Source organism: Chionomys nivalis, chromosome 9, assembly GCF_950005125.1.
Source record: "Chionomys nivalis chromosome 9, mChiNiv1.1, whole genome shotgun sequence".
NCBI lineage: Eukaryota > Metazoa > Chordata > Mammalia > Rodentia > Cricetidae > Chionomys > Chionomys nivalis.
Genome location: NC_080094.1, coordinates 10,047,383 through 10,068,990, shown reverse-complemented (window position 1 = coordinate 10,068,990; position 21,608 = coordinate 10,047,383). Strand labels below are relative to the sequence as shown.

General features: G+C 50.5%; 1 protein-coding gene across 3 annotated transcripts in view; it reads right to left on the bottom strand.

Annotated features, from left to right (window-relative positions):
- Positions 1 to 21,608, bottom strand: part of Nfatc2 (nuclear factor of activated T cells 2) — a 110,979-nt gene that overhangs the window by 40,698 nt on the left and 48,673 nt on the right. For all 3 annotated transcript variants that reach the window (XR_009057749.1, XM_057781459.1, XM_057781458.1), the window contains exons 4-6: positions 14,411 to 14,613; positions 13,270 to 13,442; positions 1,989 to 2,129 (exon numbers count right to left, since the gene is read on the bottom strand). Coding sequence is in view for 2 of the 3 variants with exons in the window: in XM_057781459.1 (XP_057637442.1) it covers positions 1,989 to 2,129; positions 13,270 to 13,442; positions 14,411 to 14,613 (517 nt within the window). In the remaining variant the exon portion in view is untranslated. The remainder of the gene's footprint in view (positions 1 to 1,988; positions 2,130 to 13,269; positions 13,443 to 14,410; positions 14,614 to 21,608) is intronic.

Below are 21,608 nucleotides of genomic sequence, written 5' to 3'. Positions count from 1 at the left end.
GAACCAGTAGGATCCATCATCCCGTCCTTTCTTAGACGTTTCTGTCAACACAGAGGCTCTGTCACCTTGGACATGAATAACCAAATGTTTGGATCTTATTGGCTGTTCCCCCGTGGTGCTTTAAAGCCATGTTTGTCTTGTCAATATTCACAGCGGGCAAGGATAGCATCCTGATCCTGGAGCTGCATCCAACCTGGATGTTAACCTGGGCGTTAACAGTTCCTGTCACCCACATCCACTAGGGCAGCCGATTACCTCACCACGCTGGAATGGTTAATATTGTCTGCTTGAGAAGATCTAGAACTGACTAAGAGGCAAGCCTCCAGGGGTGTCTGTGAGGGGTGATCTAGACGAGGTTAAATGAGGCAGGAGACCCACCCTAACTGCCTGATTAAATTAAGAGGACGGAATTGAACACCAGCCTCAAGATGCCCCAACTGTAGATGCAGTGTGACCACTGCGCACGATGGGCTGGACCCATGAACCGCGAGCCAAAGCAGACCCTTCCTTTGGCTGTTTTTGCTAAGGTCGTCATCACTGCAGTGGGAGAAGAAACTAACCTTCAAGCCCTGACCAATTAGAACCACGTCTCTACCTGGACTCGATAAGAAGGAAATGGGTAAAAATGAAATGGGCTGATAACGCGCTGTGAGACCCTACGGTAGGATGAGCCACGTCTGTTTACAGCCAGCTGCTGAGAGACCAGGAAGCATTGGCACAGATGTTCACGCAGCAAAAAAGTACAGTGAAAATACAGACTCAAAACTGTGTCCGTGTAAGCAGAGAGACTCGGCCAGCAGAGTCCTGCAGGGAGTGGGTCAGCCCTGCCCCTACCCCTGCCTCTCCCTGCTCTGTAGGAGCCCTCTAATGGGGCACATGGGTTTGGGACAGGCAGCTGGTCGTTTACCCGACTCGGAGACTCCCTAACAGTCATGTCTGTTCTTTCTCCACCTTTCTCAGTGACCTCTACGTGTTGCTGATTTGCACCAGGGTCAATTCTGCCTGTCAGGACACACTGGACAATGACTGCAAGTGTTTCAGTCCTCGGGACTAGAGCAGAGCTCAGAGCACCAGGTGGGGAGTGAGGGATTCTGGAAACACACTCTGCTCACAGAAGGCCCCACCACTCTTATCCAGCAACAGTGTCAACTGTGTCTGGGAAAGGACATGATCCTAAGCCCCTCCCACCTGGGGACAGGCTATGTTGTCACTTTTACTTTCCCCTCCTACCCCAGTGAGTCTCCTGTCCTCACAGCTACCTGGACACAGGTGCCTGGGTATGTCCATCGCTCGGACCTCAAGTTTTCACAGAATTTGCTCTGCGGTCCCCTCCTGCTGCTGTGACCACAATGGAGCTTCCTGCATCTGCTTGCTGCTCTCCCTTCCCCTCTGGAGGCTATCCTGTGAGTCATCTAATCACAAGAGTCCAATAGAGACCTCCGTGCTACCCTTAGCCAGGCTCTGCTGCTCTGTCTAGGCCTCACGACTGTACACGCCTAGATACCTTGCTTTCAAAAGACGAGACCCTGGTTTGTCTAAGGAGGTCAGAGTTCATGAGACCCAACACTCACATTTCCAAGAGGGAGCCCATGTTCCAGCTCAACCTCTTCCCACGCTGCTTTTCCCAGGCAGCAAACCTCAGTGACAGGAGTGCCCCCTTCACAGTGACCTAGGCATCCCAACACTGGCCTCAAAGCAGCAACTCATTCAGTTTCTCTTCTGAGAAAGAGGAAAAGGTATTTTTAAAAATGTTTGCCCATGTGCAGAAACGATATCAAAACAAAAACAAGGTCGATGAAAGGCGACAAGTTTAGTCTCCACGGAAACATCCAAGGACCAATCCAAGCCATGTCACCCTCATCCACGGTGACCTGTAAGGCTGTGGGTCACTGGGGAGTGAGCTAGAAGAACGGAAGTTACACAACAGGCTGAGTGTGGTGTGAGGCTCAGTTCCGTCTAGCTCAGAGAAGCAAGAGAAAGCGACTGACCTGTGGTCTTCTCCATGAACACCACCTTGGACTCAGCCGTGAAGTTCTGTCCCGTGAGGATCATCTGCTGGCCCCCGTAGACCAGGCAGCTGTCCACGTCTTGTCTCTCCACCATGGGCAGCTCATGGGCAGAGCGCTGAGCTGAGGGCAAAAAGAAAAGAAACATGGTAACCTAGAGAAATCTGCTCCAGAGACGCGGCAGAGAGGGCGGGAATGGAGTCCCAAGTGGGGACCTCCAAATATCACATTCCTGAAAGAACCACACACCAGTTTGCTGTCACAGAGCACTATTTGCAGGAATCCAGGCTGCCTTCCCTGCAGGAGAGGTAGGAGCCAGACAAACTGGGTCTTCATTCTCCTCTGCGCAGGGATAGGCCCAGCACACCCCCTCATCATGATCTCCACTGCTCAAGCTGCTTCTTCCTTCCACTTCTCAGCCCAGACTCACAGCCCAGTGTGAGCTGAGTGCACGGCCAGATGATTCCTACTGTAAGCTGTACACTCCAGGAGCTTCCCTCATGGCTTCCTTTCCCCTCCATCATCACTATGTTCCCATCATGTTTCTGAAACTTCTAGAACCTTCTATTTCCCCTGTCTTTCTCAGATAGACAGACAGACAGACAGACAGACAGACAGACAGACAGACAGACAGTGTATACATGCATGTGTGTATTTTGCAGTGCTGAGGGTGGAACCCAGGTCCCCAGATGTGCTAAGTACGGTGATACCCCCTTGCTACCTCTGAGGCATGCTCCCACCTTTGAGCTCTATGCTTCCCTGAGCTCTGCTCCCCTCCCTATGTGGGCAGCTCCTTCCTCATGACCTCAGGTCCCACTCAGCCTGGCCTCCTTGGTAGGTTCTCTCTGGGCCACACTCCTCCTTCTTTGTCCCCCACCCCACTTCCTCCCCTGCTCCCTCCTGTTGAGTCCTTCTCTGGAGAAAGGCTCACTTTCAGAGACCCTTCGGGAGCTCTCCTCAGCCCCAGGAGAGAGGTGCCAGAGTTGCCTGAGTTCGGCAACTCTTTTTCTGCTCATCTCTATCCAACAGCGAATGAAAGCTGGGACAGGACAGGCCGGCGCTATGCTCTCTGCCAGTACAATATGCTAAAGTGCTCCCAGCAGCCTTTGGAGGACGTGAGCACAGAGATTCACATTCAGGGATGGACTGGTCCCCACCTGGCTGAGATGGGAACCCTTCTCAGCAGGCCCAGGCCCAGGAGCCACCCCTCAGCCATGTGTGGAAGGCAGATACAGGAGACAATGAATAGAGGCAGGTGTAGCACTGGCCAGGTGACAAAGGAACTCTAGCTGCAGCCAGGTCCCTCCTACTCCCTTAGGCCCCTCCCTCTCTCCACAGCCCTGCCTTCCTGGTGAGTCAGCTTGAGCTTCTGGCTCTTGTCCTAGAGTTTTGGGCTGGGCAGAAGGCCAGGTCTTCCCATGCCAGAGCCCCTGGACCTCCCCATCCCCTCCCCATCCTGAGCCGGGAGCTAGTCGGGAGCCTGAGCAGCAGCCTTGTGAGGCCCCAACTTAACCATTTCCTTCCAGGTTCGAGTACAGATCACCCTCTTCCTCTGTTGCCAGGGCTGGGGAGCCTCACTGAGTAGCAGGTGCACTTAGGGACTTCCAAGGCTTCTACCCACTTCCTAGTGACTTGCCCAGCCCAGCCCCATGGTCCTGATGCCTGGCTCGGTACTCAGAAGCAATACCGCACCCCACCGCCTGTGGGCTCTGGGACATGTTGAGAAGCCCGGGATAAAACTGCTAATTCCTCCCACATGGGTGAGCTATTAAGCCTGTCTTTCAGTGTTGAAGCCCCTTGACTTTCTAATTGAGCTTTTGTTAAGGCGGGTTTACTAGCAGTGAAAACAGCAGCTACAGAGGCGGCTTCTCAGCCTTGCCTTTGATGGAGTAGGGGTGGGGGGACGTGGTAGGGGCTGCTGGCGCTGGGGATGCCAGCAAGAGCCACCCCTCCCATTTTACAGGTGGAAAACCTGAGTCATTGCTACTGGGGCGGCCAGCCAAGGGCTTGCATCCAGCCAGGCCAGGGCCAGGCTGGGTGAGCTCTCCGAGGGGTGGGGGCCTTGCCGTGAATCACCAAGCACTGCACAAACACACGATCTGGGGCAGCCTCTTCTCTGCAGAGCTCCAGGTCTCCTGCAAGCAGCAGCAACCACCTGGACACATCTGCAATGCTACCTCCTTCTCTCCAAAGGGGTGGTGTCTTTACCAAAAAACCATGAAGAGAGCAAGTCAGCTTCCTGGAGGCCTCAGTGTCACAGCCAAGGTGTGACCAAGCCTTCTGAAAGGGATCGAAGGGGAAAGGCAAGCTTCTGGCTCCTCCCCAGGCCCTCTGCAGTGAAGGCTGACAGAGATGCTGAGCAAAAAATCAGTCCGGCACCCCACTGCACTTCTGTAATGAAGATTCTCGGCTCCAGTGTCTCCAACCTGGGGCCTGATCCTTCTTTACTGTGGGGCTTGAATCTGTGTACTACTAGAACATTCAACAGCACCACAAATCTCTGGTCTCTTCCCACTGCATGCCAGTAGTGCCCCACCTACAAGCTATGATACCCCAAAATGTGTGCACACATGGCTGGTGTCCTCTGGAGAAGGGGGGGCACAAAGTCACTCCTAGCTAAGAGTGACAGTTATAGAGATTTTGACTTAAGTCAGGGAGGGGGGCAGCTGGGATTATTTAGAAGACAATCCTAATGGTCCCAGGGGGCCACAGTCATTATTGCTGTGGGGGATGGGGGGGTCCTGCACCTGCCACTTTTTGGCTTAATAACCCTGGGGACAAGTCATTTCAGCTCTCTGAGTCTCAGAGGCCTACTCTATGGCTTCATAACAGTGACTGCTTCATGGGTAGCTTCATACAGATCACAGGTATGCCGTAATCACGGTTAGAGCCCAGCTGGCAAACTCATCCCAGCCATCATGTCCAGGGTGGGTCTGTGCAAAAGGTTTTGCGCCCTTTCAGAATATTATCCAGCCAGAAAAGGGAGCAGAGCCCTGGCGCCTGGACGGTGCTGTCCCATATAAAAGGAATCAGGCATGAAAGGACACATTTAGTGTGACCAGGACGTGGCCCGTGGCAGTATGTGATAACCTCTTAATAAGCTGTAGTGTGTACTGATGTCCACTGATCGGTACAATGAGCCCCTCTACAGGGTGAGCAACATTTGTTCAGCACATGCTCAGCATGCAGGAACGTTCAGTGCTGAGCTCAGTGTGGGCTCAGGGTGCAGCTTCCCAGGAGACACCAGTGTGGTACCGTCCATGTGTTCTGTTCACACCCACGGTCTCTGATGCTCCTCAGAGGCTCCCGAGACCCTAAAGCAGGTTGGCTGACTCTAAACACTGGGGCTTCTTAAAGGGGCCTCCCCAAATCTGTTGAGGCAGTGCTTAATGGAACTTCAGAGAAGCCCCCACCTGGTACTCCCTGGGGTCCCTACATCTACATATCTCAGGTCGAGGCCAGAAGTATGCATTCCACCCGTCTTCTCACATGGCTTCTCACACGTGGATCTCCTTCCAAGCAGTACCCCAGGCCTTGGAGAACCCCTCAACAAAGCAAAGCAGTCCAATTGGCCTCCGAAAGAGAAACTGAGGAGAGGTGAGTGGCAGCCAGAACAGCCCTCCTGAGGCCCACAGTTCTGCCTGATGCAACTTCCACCAGCTACTACTGCTAATTGGAGCAACATGTAGGACCGAAGAGGGCTTTCAAGAAGTCCTGGGTTTCCTGGGCTTTCTCCCAGGGGTTCCCATCAGCCCCTGAAGCTCCCGTTCAGCTATTTAAAGATTCCAAGCCATCCAAATGCTCCTGACTATAGTTCTCTCACCAAATGCTGCCTGGGTTCAAATCCATCCTTATGAATTGGTTCCAGTTTGGGGACAATCCAGACCCAGGCTCCTGTTTAAGCTTCCAGGTGGCCTCAGGCCTCAGTGCTGCTCCCTCTGGTTTCTGACACCTCATAAATTGTCTCGGGGTCCCATATTTTTACAAGTTCTGAATTCACCAGGCACACTGGTTCACTTTCCCGAGTGCCAGTGCTGACCTGCAGCCAGGCACTGAACACCTCAGAGCTCTTGAGGGAAAATTCACGGGTCCATTCCCATGCCTACAGGGTTGAGCGGCCAAGACCATGCTCTGCCCAGGAGCCTCTCTCTGGAGGGAGACAGGAAAGGCTGGCTGGGGGAAGGTGTCTCTGCAGAGCCAGGATTCTGTCAGCATAGGGCAATCACTACCACAGAGGGGACCTCAGGTCCTGGCATGTTTTATATATATATATGTTTTTCTAGACTGTACAATGCACATAGCACTAAGAGACAAGGGTCCTTTGTCAGTATGAGGATGCTGCAATATGTCTACAGAGTTCCAGGTCCAGCCTGATGGCATCTACCATTGGGCCCTCAGGAAACCACTCCATCCCTCTGGGCCTTTCCATGGTGTCAATGGCATTTACTCTGATTGCTAAATGTCACGAGCCCAGAGAGCAGAGTGGAGGACATTGTGTCAAGGGACACACTTGAAAGGCTGTGGGTAAGAGGGGCAGATGAAAAGGGTTTGGACCCAGACTGAAGGACTCAGATTGAGCCACTGGGAGAAGGACCCTGTGGAAAACACAGGTCGGAGGTGTCTCTCTAGCGATGGTCAACCGGCCCAAACTCCCCCCTCCCCCCCCCCCCGATTATGGTACTCCAGGGCCCTATCTTCAAATAGCAGATCTAGGCTGGGCCAGAAGGAGTGGTTGTATCCAATGTTCAGTGTGAACACTCACTACGTCTTCCTCCAGTGGGGACTGTGTGGCCATGTGACCTTAGAGGTCTCAGCCTCCTCATATAGAAAGGGGACCACACTTAACCTGCAGGGAGGTTCCTACCTGATCATCCCATCCACATGGCACCTGCTGGAGACCACAATCTGTCCTTTTTACTTCTTGGCCTGACCTTGATTTTTCTCTTTCCAGTGCCATGAACATTCTCAAACATCTCTATAGTTAACAAGATTCTCCCTAGAGGTTGCACGAACCCTAGGTGATTGATGGGTTCCCCAGTCACTAAGGGGCCCAGGCTACTGAGATGGTGAGGAGAGCCAGGGCTTTAGCCCCTTTCTACGTAAGCTAGGGGTGCAGTAAGCAGCCAGGCTTTCTGGACCTCGGTCTTTGAGAGGATGGGCTCCGAGGATCAGGCCTGCCTGACTCACTGGTACATGGCATCACTCAACAAATACGTCCCAATATTCCTGGATGAGGAAGCAAGGGGCCCACGGGATGATGAGGCTAGGCTGGAGAGGGGCTGGCACACTCAAGTCCATGGGCACACTTGTGGACAGTCTGTCAAAGGTGGCTCTGCCTGCCTGTTCCCAGGTGGTTGGATCAGGAAAGAACGTGTGTGTGTGTGTGTGTGTGTCAGTCAGCAGGAAAGCCACCCGGGTCCAGGCTCCCAGCAGATCAGTTCTCTTGGCAACTCCTCCTTCACTCCTCCCCCAGCTGGTAACCTGGTTTCTCCTGAGTGACAGACTGTGTGACCATTGAGCTTCCCTGTGGTGACTTGTGTTTGCTGAAGTCTCATGTGCACCTGCTGTTTCCCAGGCTGTGGTCTCCCTGTGATGATTTGGCAACAGCCAGAGGCGTGGTTAAGTCTGCTTCATAGGGCTACAGGGACTGTCACAGGTGACCTGTCCACCCTGGACCATCACGGGGTGGGGGTCACAGCTGTGATTACAGTTATGCTATTATGCCATACATATGCACTTAACCATATCCCTGCAAGTGGGGATACTATACTTACTATTTTACAGATAGGGAAACTGAGGCATGGACCATTAAGTAACTTCTCTGGGATTGAAGGGTCAGTAAATGGCAGAGGCTGGATTTGAACCCAGGCCTTTGGGTCCTGAACAGACTCCTAACTACCATTCCAAACTCTCCTCACCCTCCTGTGGCCCTGGTGTCATTCAAAGTGACCTTATGTCACAGCTGACAAGTCTCTTGGGCAGCAGAGGCTGACAAAGGCCTGGCCTGTGTGCCCTCTCCCAGGTTGCAAATTGCTTGCTCTTTCTATACAGGGCCTCAAAGGTGACACTCAATCACCCTGCAATGGGAAATAAAATATACATATGCAAGAATGTGTGATAACCAAGGACCCAGCAGCACTGTCTCAGGATATTTACCAGGAAAAACGAAAGTCTTTGTCCACAAGAGAATGCTAACATATTTACTCTAACACCCACATTGTGGGACAGGCCAGTACCCATCACTGATAACTAAGTCATTGTATTCCTACAACTGAACACCGCTCAGCCACCCGTGAGGACAAACAGTTGAGTTAGGCAACAGAAACAGGCTCAGAAAAAAAAAATACTGGGAGAAAACAGCAGAACCCCAAAGCACACAGTCTGCATGTTAATTCCCCTCTACAAAGTCGCAGAGCTTGGACAGGTAGCAAATCTGTGACTGCCTCTCTGTGCGGCCTGGTGAGGAGCAGCAGCTGAGGGGCTGAGGGGGACCTGCGGGCCCAAGTGCTCTGCGTTTCAGTTGGAATGGTGGTGACGCGGGTGTCTGCCATTGCCAAGAGTCACTCAACTATATGCCACGTCTGTGTGACCTACTGTTTCATAATGACACCTCAATGGGAATGCATATGTCAAAGAGACAAGGCCACACCTCCCTCCCACTCTGCAAAAGGAGCAAAGTCAATTCTGAATTCGTGTTGCGTCCTGGGTGGGTAGGGCCTGGTGCACAATTGCTTTAGGCGTTTCCTGCAATGTGGTTGTGGGGAAGAACCCACAGGTCCTGGAGAGAACCCACGGGTCTTGGGTAGAGCCTTAGTGGGTCACAGGCAGCTCTGCAAGGGTTGTGTGGGCCCAGCTGCAGGCACCTGCAGACACTGCCTCTGTCTCATGACCCACTGGGAAGTTTCTGGAGGCATCGTCCCTCACTTCCTTAATGTCCTAGACCACTCCTAAAGATAGGTCCCCAAAACACCTGCCTGGCCTTGCTAGAAAGACATTAGGAGTGTGGTGGTCAGTGCTCAAAGAGGGATCCGAGGCCTTCTGGGCTCAGGGACACTTTCTCCACTAGAAGGCTGTGAGTAAGGAGTTAGCTAACCACGCACGGAGGGAGGGAGGAAGGTCACAAGTTCTCTATGCCCTACTTCCGACACTTGGGGGCTCCCTAAAAGTCTCTATTCTAAGATCATATCCTAAATGGTGACAGAATGTATATGTGTGTGCTTCTGTGTGCATATGTGTATGTGTGTGCACATGTAAATGTTTATTTTATGTGTGTATATGTATACATGTGAATGTTTATATTAATGTATATACATATATATTATTTATATGTGCTTGTGTGTGCATGTGTACACACATCTATGTATACATGTATTTATGTGTGTGAAAGTATCACATGTACATATATGTATTTATGTGTATGCATATATACATGGATATATGTGTATGTGTGCATATGTGTGTGCATGTATATATGAGTGCACATGTGTGCATATGTATAAATAAATACATGTGTACAAGCATTCATGTGTTATGTATGTGTGTGCACAGACGTGTATTAAGTATATGTGGTCTTTATACATGTTTGTGCATTCATATTATTTATATGTGTATGTGAATATGCATACATGCATGTGTTATTTGTGTGTATGTTATATGTGTTATTTGTGCATGCATATGTGTGCTGTTTGTGTACGTGTGTGTGTGTGTGTGTGTATGCACATGTACATGTGTTTTTGACCTACACTTGGGTCAGGCCTGAGCACCTGCCTGAGTGGAACAGTCAAGGGAAGGGAAGGGAGGAAGACTAAGGCCCTTGGGAACTCTGGAGATCTGGAAGTAGAGGACCACATCAGAACAGGCTAAAGAGTGCCCACCCCACCTCTACCCCAGGCCTCACCTGACAACCCAGAATGGATTTATTCGGAAGTAGGATCTTTGTACGTGAGCAAGTTAAAAATGGGGTGAGACCAGATCTGGGGTGGGGCCTGAGCCCTCATCAATGACAGAGCCAAGGAGGACACCAGTGAATATAGACAGGAGCCCAAGGAGATGGAGGCAGAAACCCGAGCCGTGCACACGCAGAGGGCAACTCAGAGATATGTGTGAGATGCGGCCCTCCAACCCAGCAGTTGCCCCCTGGCAGGCTTCTGGCCCCACATCTAGGAAGCAGAAATGCCTGAGGCGGAAGCCGCTGCACAGCAACAGCTCAGACAGCCCAAGGGCAAAGCCACACTTTTCCTTGCTGTGGAATCACAGCTGAGACCCCAGGGCAGTATGGGAAGTGCCTGGATGCTGAAGAACACAGGTGCCAGGCTGTGCAGCAGGGAACTTTGGCTCCTAAGGCTGGGGTTGGCAGGAAGGACCTCAGAGGCGCAAGCCCACTGTTAGAACAGTGGCGTCTGTTGGCATGTTCACAAACATGTTCTTGTTTGAACTGGGGCACGGGTTCGCCTTTCCAAAATAAATAAGTTATCCTTGCAAATAGGGGCCAGCCCACTCTGTTTTTCTTACCAGCTCATCCTCCCCAACAGTGTAAAGTCAATTAGACAATAAATATTTATCCTCCTCATTCTGTGTCTACAGGTGTGAGTCACTAATAGTCAATATGTATTCATTATCTCCCTCCGGGCTATAAACCGAGCCAATCAATCAAGCTAACAGGTATGGAGCACGCTTGCATGGCTCTAGAATAGAACAAAGCAGGCAATAAAAACCAACAGGGGACTAGAAGTGAGGGACAGTGGCCAGCAGCTGAGGGTGGTGGCTTCACCAGAAAAACTGCATTATAAAAGCCAAAAGAAGGTATTTCACGGAACTGGAAAGTTTGGAACTCCAACTTTGCTACTGAGTAAAATGGTGTATCACATTACCAAGAAAGGCTGGGTCTCCTTATCTGTCAGGAAGAGGAAGATGAGGTGGCTGACCCCAGTGAGGAACAGATTTGCAAAGTTCAGGGTTTTCAGATGTGTTAACAACTTTGCGAAGGCACGTGTGGTTCACGATGCTCCTGAAGACCTCAGGGTGACATCAGACACACTGGCTTGAGGAGCCCAGAGAAGGAGGCAGGGGACTGACAGACATCCTCTGTCCCCTATCATGCAGCCCTGAAGGTGAGCTGCTGGCCTGAAAGAGGAGAGCCCTGTCTGCTCAACACCTCCAAAAATCACGAAGGAGTCCGTGTTTCCTTCTAGAACAACCCTGAGACATTCGAAACCAAACAGGATGGGGCACTCCTGAGGACAGAGGTGAGAGGGTGGCTGTCACCCTGCGTCTCTCCTTCCTTGCTGGTGGCTCTTATCTCCCAATTCTGATTACAGGCTCCCAGCACCCCAGCTCCCCAGCTTTGCCTGGCTAAGCCACAAGCTCCCACGGGCCCTTCCCCGGTTTCTATTAGTACTGCCCATGCCCTCTGACCTTGCTTCTGGCCCTGGTGGTCAGTTCTTCTGTACTTCCTTATACTACAAGGCCCCACACTCTCCATCTGTTTGTTCACAACTCAAGACCACCCAGATAAGTAGAAGCCTCTCGAAGGTTCTGCCTGGCTCTCTGAGTCTCTTGGATTTACTGCCATTTTTAATCAATTCTGCATGTGAGCGTTCTGGGAAGCCAGAGCCAGGGCTTCCTGCACGCTAAGGGCAGAGTCTACGTTTGAGCCTCGGCCTACCTTCCTCAGTTGCCGTTTCTAAGTGAGGAAACGTTTTTGTTCCAGTTGATCTTTTAGCATCGGAATTGGCCACACAGACCATGCTGCCATGTGGGAACACCGGCTGCCTACTGAGAAGGTCCGGGTACCCTCTGGTTCCCACTCTCCACTGCACCCCACTGTCTGCTCCCACTCAGTTACTTCTCTCATTTGCACCGTCTCCCTGGCCTCTGTAGGAAACTGATATAGATCAGCAAAGTCAGCATTGACCACGCCCAGTAAAATAAATGAGATGGTCTTGAAAGCAATTTAATGTGAAACATGATTATAACATAAAATTACCTTAAAGACAGACCGGAAGAGCCAAATAAATAGTTTTTAATCCCTGAAATAATGTTTCCTTTCCTTTCTTCTTCTTAAAAGAATAGCTAAACTTTCAAAAACATAACAGATATCTGGCTCCGTGGTGTAGACCTATAATCCCAGCTGCTCAGGAAGAGGAGGCAAGAGGATTGAGAGTTCAAATCCAGACGGGGCAATTTAGCAAGACCAGCTCTTCATCAAAAAAAAAAAAAAAAAGTTTTAAAAGTGTTGCAGATGAGCCAGGCAATGGTGGTGCACACCTTTAGCCCAGCACTAGGGAGGCAGAGGCAGGTGGATGTCTGTGAGTTCAAGGCCACCCTGGTCTATAAAACAAGTTCTAGGATAGCTAAGACTTGAAACCGTGCCTTGAAGAAAAAACAAAAAAACAAACAAATTAAAAAAAAAAAACTATTGAAGAGCACGTGCCCAGCATGTATGAGGTTCTGGGTTCAGTCCCCAGTACTGCACACATGTGGACACACATGCACATGTGAAGCCTGGAAGAGCTCTGCTGTGTGCTGTGCTCAGCATCTTTCCCAAGGAAAATTCTTCAGAACTTCATGCCAGGTTTGAAATTTTTCTCTAACTTTACAACCATCTTTGGGGGCGGGGCCTTATCCCTACTAGACTCTAATGGGCACAGAGAAAATCTTGCTGCTCTGTGGATGCCCAATACTTGCCATTACCCCTGACCTCGACTCCAGGGACAGGTGGAAAGCTGGAGAACCACTACTGTCTGCAAGGCTCTGAAGTTCTAGTCCCCACCCTGCTTCTTCCAGGCACCCGCACTGAATATTTAGTCTTCTAACCTATGAAATGGGTGTAACAGCCCCAGTCAGTGCCCAAGCCTTCACAGGGCCAGATGCTTCCCACAGCATCTGCAGGGCCACAGCTCAGAGCCAATGCCGTGCTACTGCGAATCTCACTGAGTGAAGGGAGGGATGAAAAGAAAGAAGGGGGTGTGTGTTCCAGAAACTTAATTGCAAATGTACCCATATTTCAGAAGACCAAAGCAATATCTAACTAAACAAAGCCTCCAGCTCCCATTATCTGTCCTTATTTTTTATTTCCCATGAGGCCACAGAAGTCTCCACAAAAGCAAATAGAAGCAGAGACCAATCAATATGTCCGTGGGTACAGTTTCTGCCTCTGGTCACCACAGACCAACTGTACATCCTTGCAAGTCCCACGAATTCCCGGGGATGCTCATGTACGGCCCCTTTCACCAGAAAGACCCAGCCCTAAGGTCTGACTTACAGCACTCAATGGGGTTGGATGCCGCCTGCAGGGAGATGATGCGGCCACTGGGTTCCGGGACGTGCACGCGGAACACCAGGCGCACTCGCGTGTTCTTCCTGCCGATGTCTGTCTCGCCCTTCCGCAGTTCGATGTCGGCGTTTCGAAGCTTCAGGATGCCGGCACAGTCGATGCTGCACAGAGGGGAGACCGGGTCACTGAGCAGAAAAGATCACCCACAAACCCGCCTAAGGTGGTCAACCGAATGCATCCTCCCAACAGCCACAGCGGGGAACTGCATATCCCCCTGGGTTAGTGACAACCAGAACGCTATGCCAAGAGGTTGGATTTTTAAAAAGAATATTTATTTATTTATTTATTTATTTATTTATTTATTTATTTATTTTTACAGAGCACTCAGAAAATCTCCTGAGTGGAGATTGTTTCTCTAGGGAAATTTTCTCATCAATGCTTTTGTTCTCAAAAGCACTGGGAAAACTCAAGTAGGCAGCTGGTAGAACTGGCCAGGGCTACTCCACAAATATCAGAGTACCAGGGTCTCTTGAATTCAGCAAACAAGAAAGCACCCTTGCTCTTTGGAAATGCCCAGCAAGATCTGTAAAAGCCAAGGGCACTGTTGACCATCTCTCGAAGGACCCAGGGCTATGGCGTGAGACAGAGAAGAAAGAAGGGAATGTGGACCTGTTAACAATGGGGGAAAGTACAACCAGCGCCCCAGGGTCATGCACCCTGCCTCCCACAGCCTTCCTATACGCATGAGCTTACTTCCTCATAAAAGGTTCTCTGATGCTGACATGTATGTGCCATGTGGTGGAAATGCTACATGCATGACCTTCTGTGTTGTCACTGAAAATTTTCTTTAGGTCCCACCAGTCTTAGTCTTTGTTTTGATTTTTGAGAGAGGCTGGGCTGGGACTCAGTATATAGCAGAAGATGGTTTTACCTACAAACTCCAGAGCTTTCAGCCCCCATGCACACTCCCAAGAGCTAGGGTTACAGGTGTGGGCCACCACGCAGATGGGTGGCTCCAAGATTGGACAGGACCAGCAGCAGCTGTGGCAGTACCCTCAGAGATGCCCCAAACATATCACTCAGGCCCTGCTCACTTTCCCAGGAAGCCCCACCACTGCCCCAGCCTTACGTGGCCCTCATGTTGTTCTTTGGCTCCAGGGGGATTTCCAGGACCTTGGTGTTGCCCACAATCTTCTCATAGCTGGTGGTGGTAACGGTTTTGCCCGTGATCCTGTGTACTTGGTAGAAGGCGTGTGGCTTAAGGATTCTCTCATCGGCTGTCCCAATGAAGATCTGAAGTCCCAGGGGCTTGTTCTCCATGTAGCCGTGGAGCTAAGGAAGGAAAAAAAACAATCTTTTTTTTTTTTTCGGCGTGGAGGGCAGGTGAGACTTCTCTAGTCTGACCACCAGAGACGATCAGAGAAGCACATGGAGTGAGAGTGTAGGGCTGCTGTGTGACCTGGATGGGTGCATGGCCAGAAGCTGCCTTGGTGTCCACCCAGAGCAATTGTTCAAATAAGTTATAGGGATCTCCTCTAAAATGGATGCTAAGGAGCTGGAGAGAGGGCTCAGCTGTTACGGGTGCTGGCTGTTCTTACAGAGGACCCGGGTGGGATTCCCAGCACCTATATGGAGGCTCACAACCATCTGTAACTCCAGTTCCAGGGAATCCCACAGGCACCAGGTACATATGTGGTGCACGATTGTAACACAGGCAAAATACTCATATATATGTGTGTACGCGTGTGTGTCTTCTATGCAGCCACAAGAAACAAAATAGATTGGTACTTAGTCACTGGCAAAGGGCTGGGAAAATGGGAACAGAAACAACCTGCAGACCCTCCCGCCAACCACCCTCAGGATCCATTGCCAGGTAAAGGCAGTTATGGGGGCTGGATTCATGAGGGCAGGCCCTCCCTGAGTATCTGCAGAAGGTTAACAGCAGTTGGGGAGGGAGGGAAGGACATTCTTCAGTGGTGTAGACACTATAAGGTGCCCTTGCTCCATGGTGCAGGAGGTTAACAGCAGCTGGGGAGGGAGGGAAGAACGTTCTTCAGGGGTGTAGACACTATAAGGTGCCCTTGCTCCATGTACACAGCACTAATGACACTGATTGTCAAAGTGAATAAGCAAATAAATAAAGAGCTGTGAAAGTAGGAGGGAACTAAGTAGGAAGAGAAGCAGGATGAGGTAGCGAGGGTGGATGGGATAAAATACACTGTTTAGCTGTAAAGATGCCATGATGAAACCAACTAGTGTGTGCAATCAACACAGGCAAATAAAAATAAAATGCTAAAGAACCGAGCAACCTAAGAATAGATACGATGAAAGCATAAGTCCAGTGACTGTTGAGAGACAGACAGACAGACAGACAGACAGACAGACAGAGGAAAAGTAAAACTCTGGTTATTATAGAGAGACGGACAGATGGACAGACAGACAGACAGAGGAAAAGTAAAACTCTGGTGATTATAGACAGACAGACAGAGGAAAAGTAAAACTCTGGTGTTTACAGAGAGACAGATGGACGGACAGACAGAGGAAAGGTACAATTCCAGTGATTACAGAGAGACAGACAGAGGAAAAGTAAAACTCTGGTGATTACAGAGAGACAGACAGACAGGAAAAGCACAACTCTAGTGATCACCAAGAGAGGTGGTGGTGGCACATGCCTTTGATTCCAGCACTCAGGAAGCAATAAGACAGTTGGATCTATCTCTGTGAGTTTTAGACTAGACCTGCTCTACAGAGTGAATTCCAGAACAGCCAGGGCCCCACAGAAAAATCCTGACTCTGGAAGGCGGGGGGGGGGGGGGAGGAAGGGACCTGGACACAGGTACACACAGCTCTTGTTGACAAAGGTCACCAAGGTCACCTAAGAAGGTCTATAGACATAATTCACTTTTCACAGGATAATATTGCGGTTAGCACAGATGACTTTATACTTTTCAAAAAGAAAGAACAAGACGACAGTGCAATTGATCAAGTCAAAACTAATTAAGGACCAGAAGAAAGTGCATGTCACGCTTAACAGGCAAAAGGTCAGTCTGTGAGGTAAAGACTCTTGAAGATGTCCATAAGGAAGAAGGATGAGACTGGGTCCCACCTCTAACAGACACCCTAGACTACACTGGACCGTGGTGGCACACGCCTTTAATCCCAGCACTAAGAAGGCAGAGGCAGGCGGATCTCTGAGTTTGAGTTTGAGGCCAGCCTGGTCTACAGAGCAAGTTCTAGGACAACCAGGGCTACACAGAGTAAGTCTGTCTCAAATTTTTTTTTAAAGAGTTTTGAAGTTGAAGCACACAAATTTGACAACAGACGTCCTATAACCCAGGCATGCACCCATCATTATACATCCTGAAGAGCCCCAGGCAGACAGAGAACACACTGGACTAGAGTGGTGAGCCCAGACAAGGTAACACAGCAGATCAAAAAGCATATATTCTATGGACTGACCCCAAAAGATCTAATCTATGCTGTTAGGGGTGGGCAGTGGGGCCAGACAGAGGACCCTGTGGGCAAAGGTGCTGGCTGCCAACCCTGATTATCTGAGTTGCTCCCCAGACCCACAGCTCACATGGTTTCCCCCCACATTCACAAGAAAGCTGTGGTTTGTAAATAAATGTATTGTTTTATTTTTTAAGGGAAAAATGTGTCAAACCCTACAATCTATCAAACAATACAAAACATTTCTATCTATTTATACATTCACAGATGCAAGAGAGAAGGGTGTGGACGATACTCTCCACACCGACTACACTGTGACTCCCATGAAGGAAGAGGAGGAGTCCAAGACCGCGAGGTGATCAAAGAGGACAGTGACTTCACACCCCATGGCACAAGAAGAACATATGGTTAAGTATACACTAAATAACAAAAGACAAAGACATGGAGCTGAGAACCTGGTCCTGAGTTCCAGCCACTTCCCAGCATCCTCTTTGATCTTTCTGTCCCTCTGTTCCTATATTTGCAAACCGAAGAACCTGTAACAAGGGACAAGTTCCACAGAACTTTGGTACAGTTGCCTTGGTCACTTTCCAACCAACCAACCAAAACAAAAAAACAAAAACAAACAAACCAACAGAACAAAGAAAGGCTTTCAGGTGATGGGCATGACCTAGAATGACCCTGCTCCATGTGGAGTCACCAGTCACACACATTCACTATCACGGTGGACACAGCCTGGAGTCAAGCGAGTCTCAGTTGAAGGGACGCCAGGTCTAATCGGCTTGTGGGCAGGCCTATGGGGGTTATCTTTACTGTTAATGGATGTAGGAGGACTCAGCCTCCTACGGGCACCACCGTTCCCTAGGCAGGTGACTGTGGACTACATAAGAAAGCCAGGTAGGCATGAGCCTGTGCCAGTAAGCAGTGGTCCTCCAGGTAGGCATGAGCCTGTGCCAGCAAGCAGTGGTCCTCCAGGTAGGCAGGAGCCTGTGCCAGCAAGCAGTGGTCCTTCAGGTAGGCAGGGGCCTGTGCCAGCACGCAGTGATCCTCCAAGGTTTCCGCTTTAAGCTCCTGCCCTGACTTCCCTCAATAATAGGCCACGTGTGACCTGGAGACTGAAAGAAAAAACCCTTTCTCCCCCATCTCGCTTTTTTGGTCAGAACATTTATCATGGCAACAGGGTAAAGCTAGAAGTTTCTGAGTCCCACGCAGCGTATTTTACATGTTCGTTCTCTGGCCACATGTGGCTAGCAGCCACCACAGTGGACAGTGTGACCTTCAGCTTCATCCATCTCTCCAGAGCACATCCTACTGAATGGTATGGGAACCAGCACTCGGGTGCTCCTGTTGGAAGCCGCACAGAGACAGGCTAGGCATGAGAGCTGAGCGGGAGGATGACCTGCCCGCAGGACTGACGCCCACAGTGTTGACAGGTGTGGCAGTCTTGAGCAAAGGTGATGTCCCAGTCAAAGCCACTGGTCTGAAGATCACCCACTGCTCTAGGGTGGCACGGATCAAACAGAAGGAGGGCCACACCGAGAGATCGCCTTCTTGTTATGAGGGATTTGCGTGGGGACCCAAGATAAGTGTGTTTCCTACTTGGCTTCCCTGTTCACCAGAGGTGGTAAACACTGTCCGCAGTGCCAGAAGAAAGACGAGCAGGGTGGCAGTGAGCGTTCATGCCGAGCTGCTTCCTCCTCCCGTGACAAGAGCAGAAGTGCGCCCGGGAAGGGACACATGGGGAACAGCTGGAGGGCATGTGCTAATCAAGGCCAGCCACTCCATCCCCTCCCTTGTTGGCACTCCAAACCAAGCTGCCATTGCATTGCCTCTCATTTGGGCGGCTGTCAACACACTGCTTGCCTCTTCTGGTCTTTCAGAGAGTGGTTGAGTAATCTTTTAAAAATGCAAATCAGATCCGGGCACTCCCCTGCTTACAACCCTCCAAGGACTTCCTGTGGCCTCAGACTGAAGTGCCAACTTAGCGTCCGCCTGAAGTCACTGAATTTCCCCCTAAACCCAGCCTCAGTCCAGCCCCTGCCTTGCCTCTCCATCCTGCCAGGCTTTTGATTCCTCCCTTAGCTTCAACTCACCATGATCGATCATTTTGACCTCAGGGCCTTTGCACAAGTCACTGTCTCTGTCTGGATGCAGATTTTCACCTCTTTTCCCCCCAATAAACCACAATTCGTACCTATGCCCAGGACTCATTCATCCTTGTGAGAAGCAACCACCTAACGCCCAGGGATCTCAGAAGCTAGTTGGGCACCACGGGTATCTCCACCTTTGACAGGAAGAGTTTCACATCAAAATTGGCACATGCTAAATGGAAAGGTATATATGTGCATATGTGTGTATATGTGCACATGTGTGTGCATGCATGTGTATGTGTACATTTGTGAGTATGTGTGTTTATAAGTGGGTGCTACTATACCCTGATTTTATTTTTCATGGGTCCTGGGGATCAAATCCAGGTCTTCTTGTATGCAAAGCAAGCACTGTACCTGCTAAGCCATTTCTTGGGCACCTGAGAGAAGCTTTTTTCTTTTTTTTTTTTTTTTAAGAACCAGATATTGTGTACCTCTTATCATGTTCCCTAAACAATGTCCCCATTTAGTCACATGCTCAATGTCCATTCATCTCCCCATGTGGCTCACATACCTGAGGCTGTGTTCCACAGTAGTGGGGACCTCAGACACCTTGTCCTGATGGCTAGTGTATATGTGGTGGTGGAGCTTTTCACCTTCAGCAATGACATGGCAGCTCCTGGTGCCACCTCCCTCATACCAAACATGGCACTCAGTGGCTCACAGCTTTTCCCTGTGGCAGCTCCTAAAGGAACCAGCCCAGCCCAGCCCAACCCAAGGACATGCGGCACTGCACTGGATGACGGTCACTCCGCGTGTGCTTGCAGGAGCTGTTGGTGGAACGGCTGGGTGAAAGCAGTGACCCTGCTGTAGATAAAAGTGACATTGAAAGACCTCCCCACAATCCTGGGGAGCAGGGGCCGCATGTGAGTGGAGTGTGTGGGGGTATCCTCCACTATTACACATCAAGACTGGGTCTTGTATAATCCAGGCTGGCTCTGCAGCTGAGGCTGGCTTTGAACTCTTAATCCCCCTGTCTCTACCTGCCAAGTGCTGGGAGGGCAAGCATGTGCCACCACACCCAGCCTCTTGGCAACTTTAAACATACAATGTTTTATCAATCAGTGGCCACTCTGTTCATCAGAGCCTAGAGTACTTTCCTCTTGCCTCACTGGAGATGTGTGCCCTAGTTACACATTTGGGGGTCGTGTTTTGCATATCATTTCATCTAACCATACAGCACACTCGTTCTCTCTCACCAGTGGATCTTGTTTTATGAGGCACCAGATGGCTGTGTAGCGCAGACGTCTCCTAGCAGGCAAGTCAGAAAATGTGAAGTGACTGTGAAGGGCCCGTGCATTAGGGACACGGACTCCACCGGGCCCCGGCTCAGCCACACAGCACGTGCAGAACCAGGGTGTAGCTGGAGCCTGAGCCTTCCATTGCTGCCCAGCATCAAGAGCTGATAAGGCACACAGGCTGAGGAAAGACCCACGCTCAAGTCCAAAGTCCCCCGTCAAGGGCCTTCGTATTGCTTTTGCGGTGCCATCGGGCTGAGACGTTGCAGCCGTTGCTGGCGGCCATCAAGGACCACATCTGTGCTGGGAGCTGGGTGACTCAGCTCTGAAGCGAGGGGTTGGTTTTCAAACTGGCGACCGGCCAAAGGGACTGGTTTGAATTTGCCTCAAATCAAACGTGAACAACGTTAAGTAGCATTTTGTGTGTATGTTGAATCGGGACTATTAGGAAAATGGTATCATCCTCAAAGCTTGCACGCAGGAGGAGGAGAGGCCCCCCAGACTTGTTTGATTGCTGTTCTCGGCCACAGGGCCTGTGGGCAGGACGTGACCCCACAACACAGACAGACCCCACTTCTGAACTTCATTTTAGATATGAAAGTTGAAGCTCTTATCTGCCACCCTAACCCTACTCCACCCTCAGCTCACATGCACACGCTGGAGCGGACAGACGGGCAGGCAGGTTGGCAGGCAGATACACACACACACATATATACTCACACACATGCATGTACACGCATGCACACCAGGCACTCTTCCCTCTTCCTCCAACCTTCCAATAAGCCCTACATGCTCAATTAATGAAGCCTCTTCTCCTTCACCCCCATTGGATCACCTCAGGGTCCTGCCCATCTAGTTTCCTAAATGCCACTCAAATCTGCCACCCTGTTCTCCAGTCAAGGAAGCTGCCTGGCCACCCTTTTTCCATCTCAGCTACCCCATGGTGGCTAGAATGGTTTTCACTACCTCGGGACAGAGCCTACTGCTGCTCCGCTTGAGTCTCTCGAGAGCAGACATCTCACTAAGTCGTAGCTTGCTGAGTTCCATAATCTTGCTGCATATGAGTATGAGGACCCGAGTGTGAGGCCAAGAATTTATTGTTTAAAAAAGAAATCCAGGTGTAGTGATGAGCACTGGAGACCCCAGTGCCAGAGACGGAGAAATGGGTAGATCCCCGGGATGCTCAGGGTCAGCTCTCTTAGCTTAATCAGCGAGATCCGGTCCAGTGAAAGAACCTGTTTCTAACAGCAAGGAAGACGACACCTGAAGGGTACCACTTCACTGTGTCCTCAGGCTTAAATGCTCACCTGACTACACAGGAACACACACATGCAGACACACACACACACATGAACACACACACACGGGTGGGGTAGAAGCCAAGTCTTCATCAGAAGAGGGTTGTGGGACCCTCTCCCTCACACCCTCCCTCCTTCCCCACAGCCATAGTGATCTTGGAACAAGCCAGGCACACTCCCGCCCAGAGGTTACT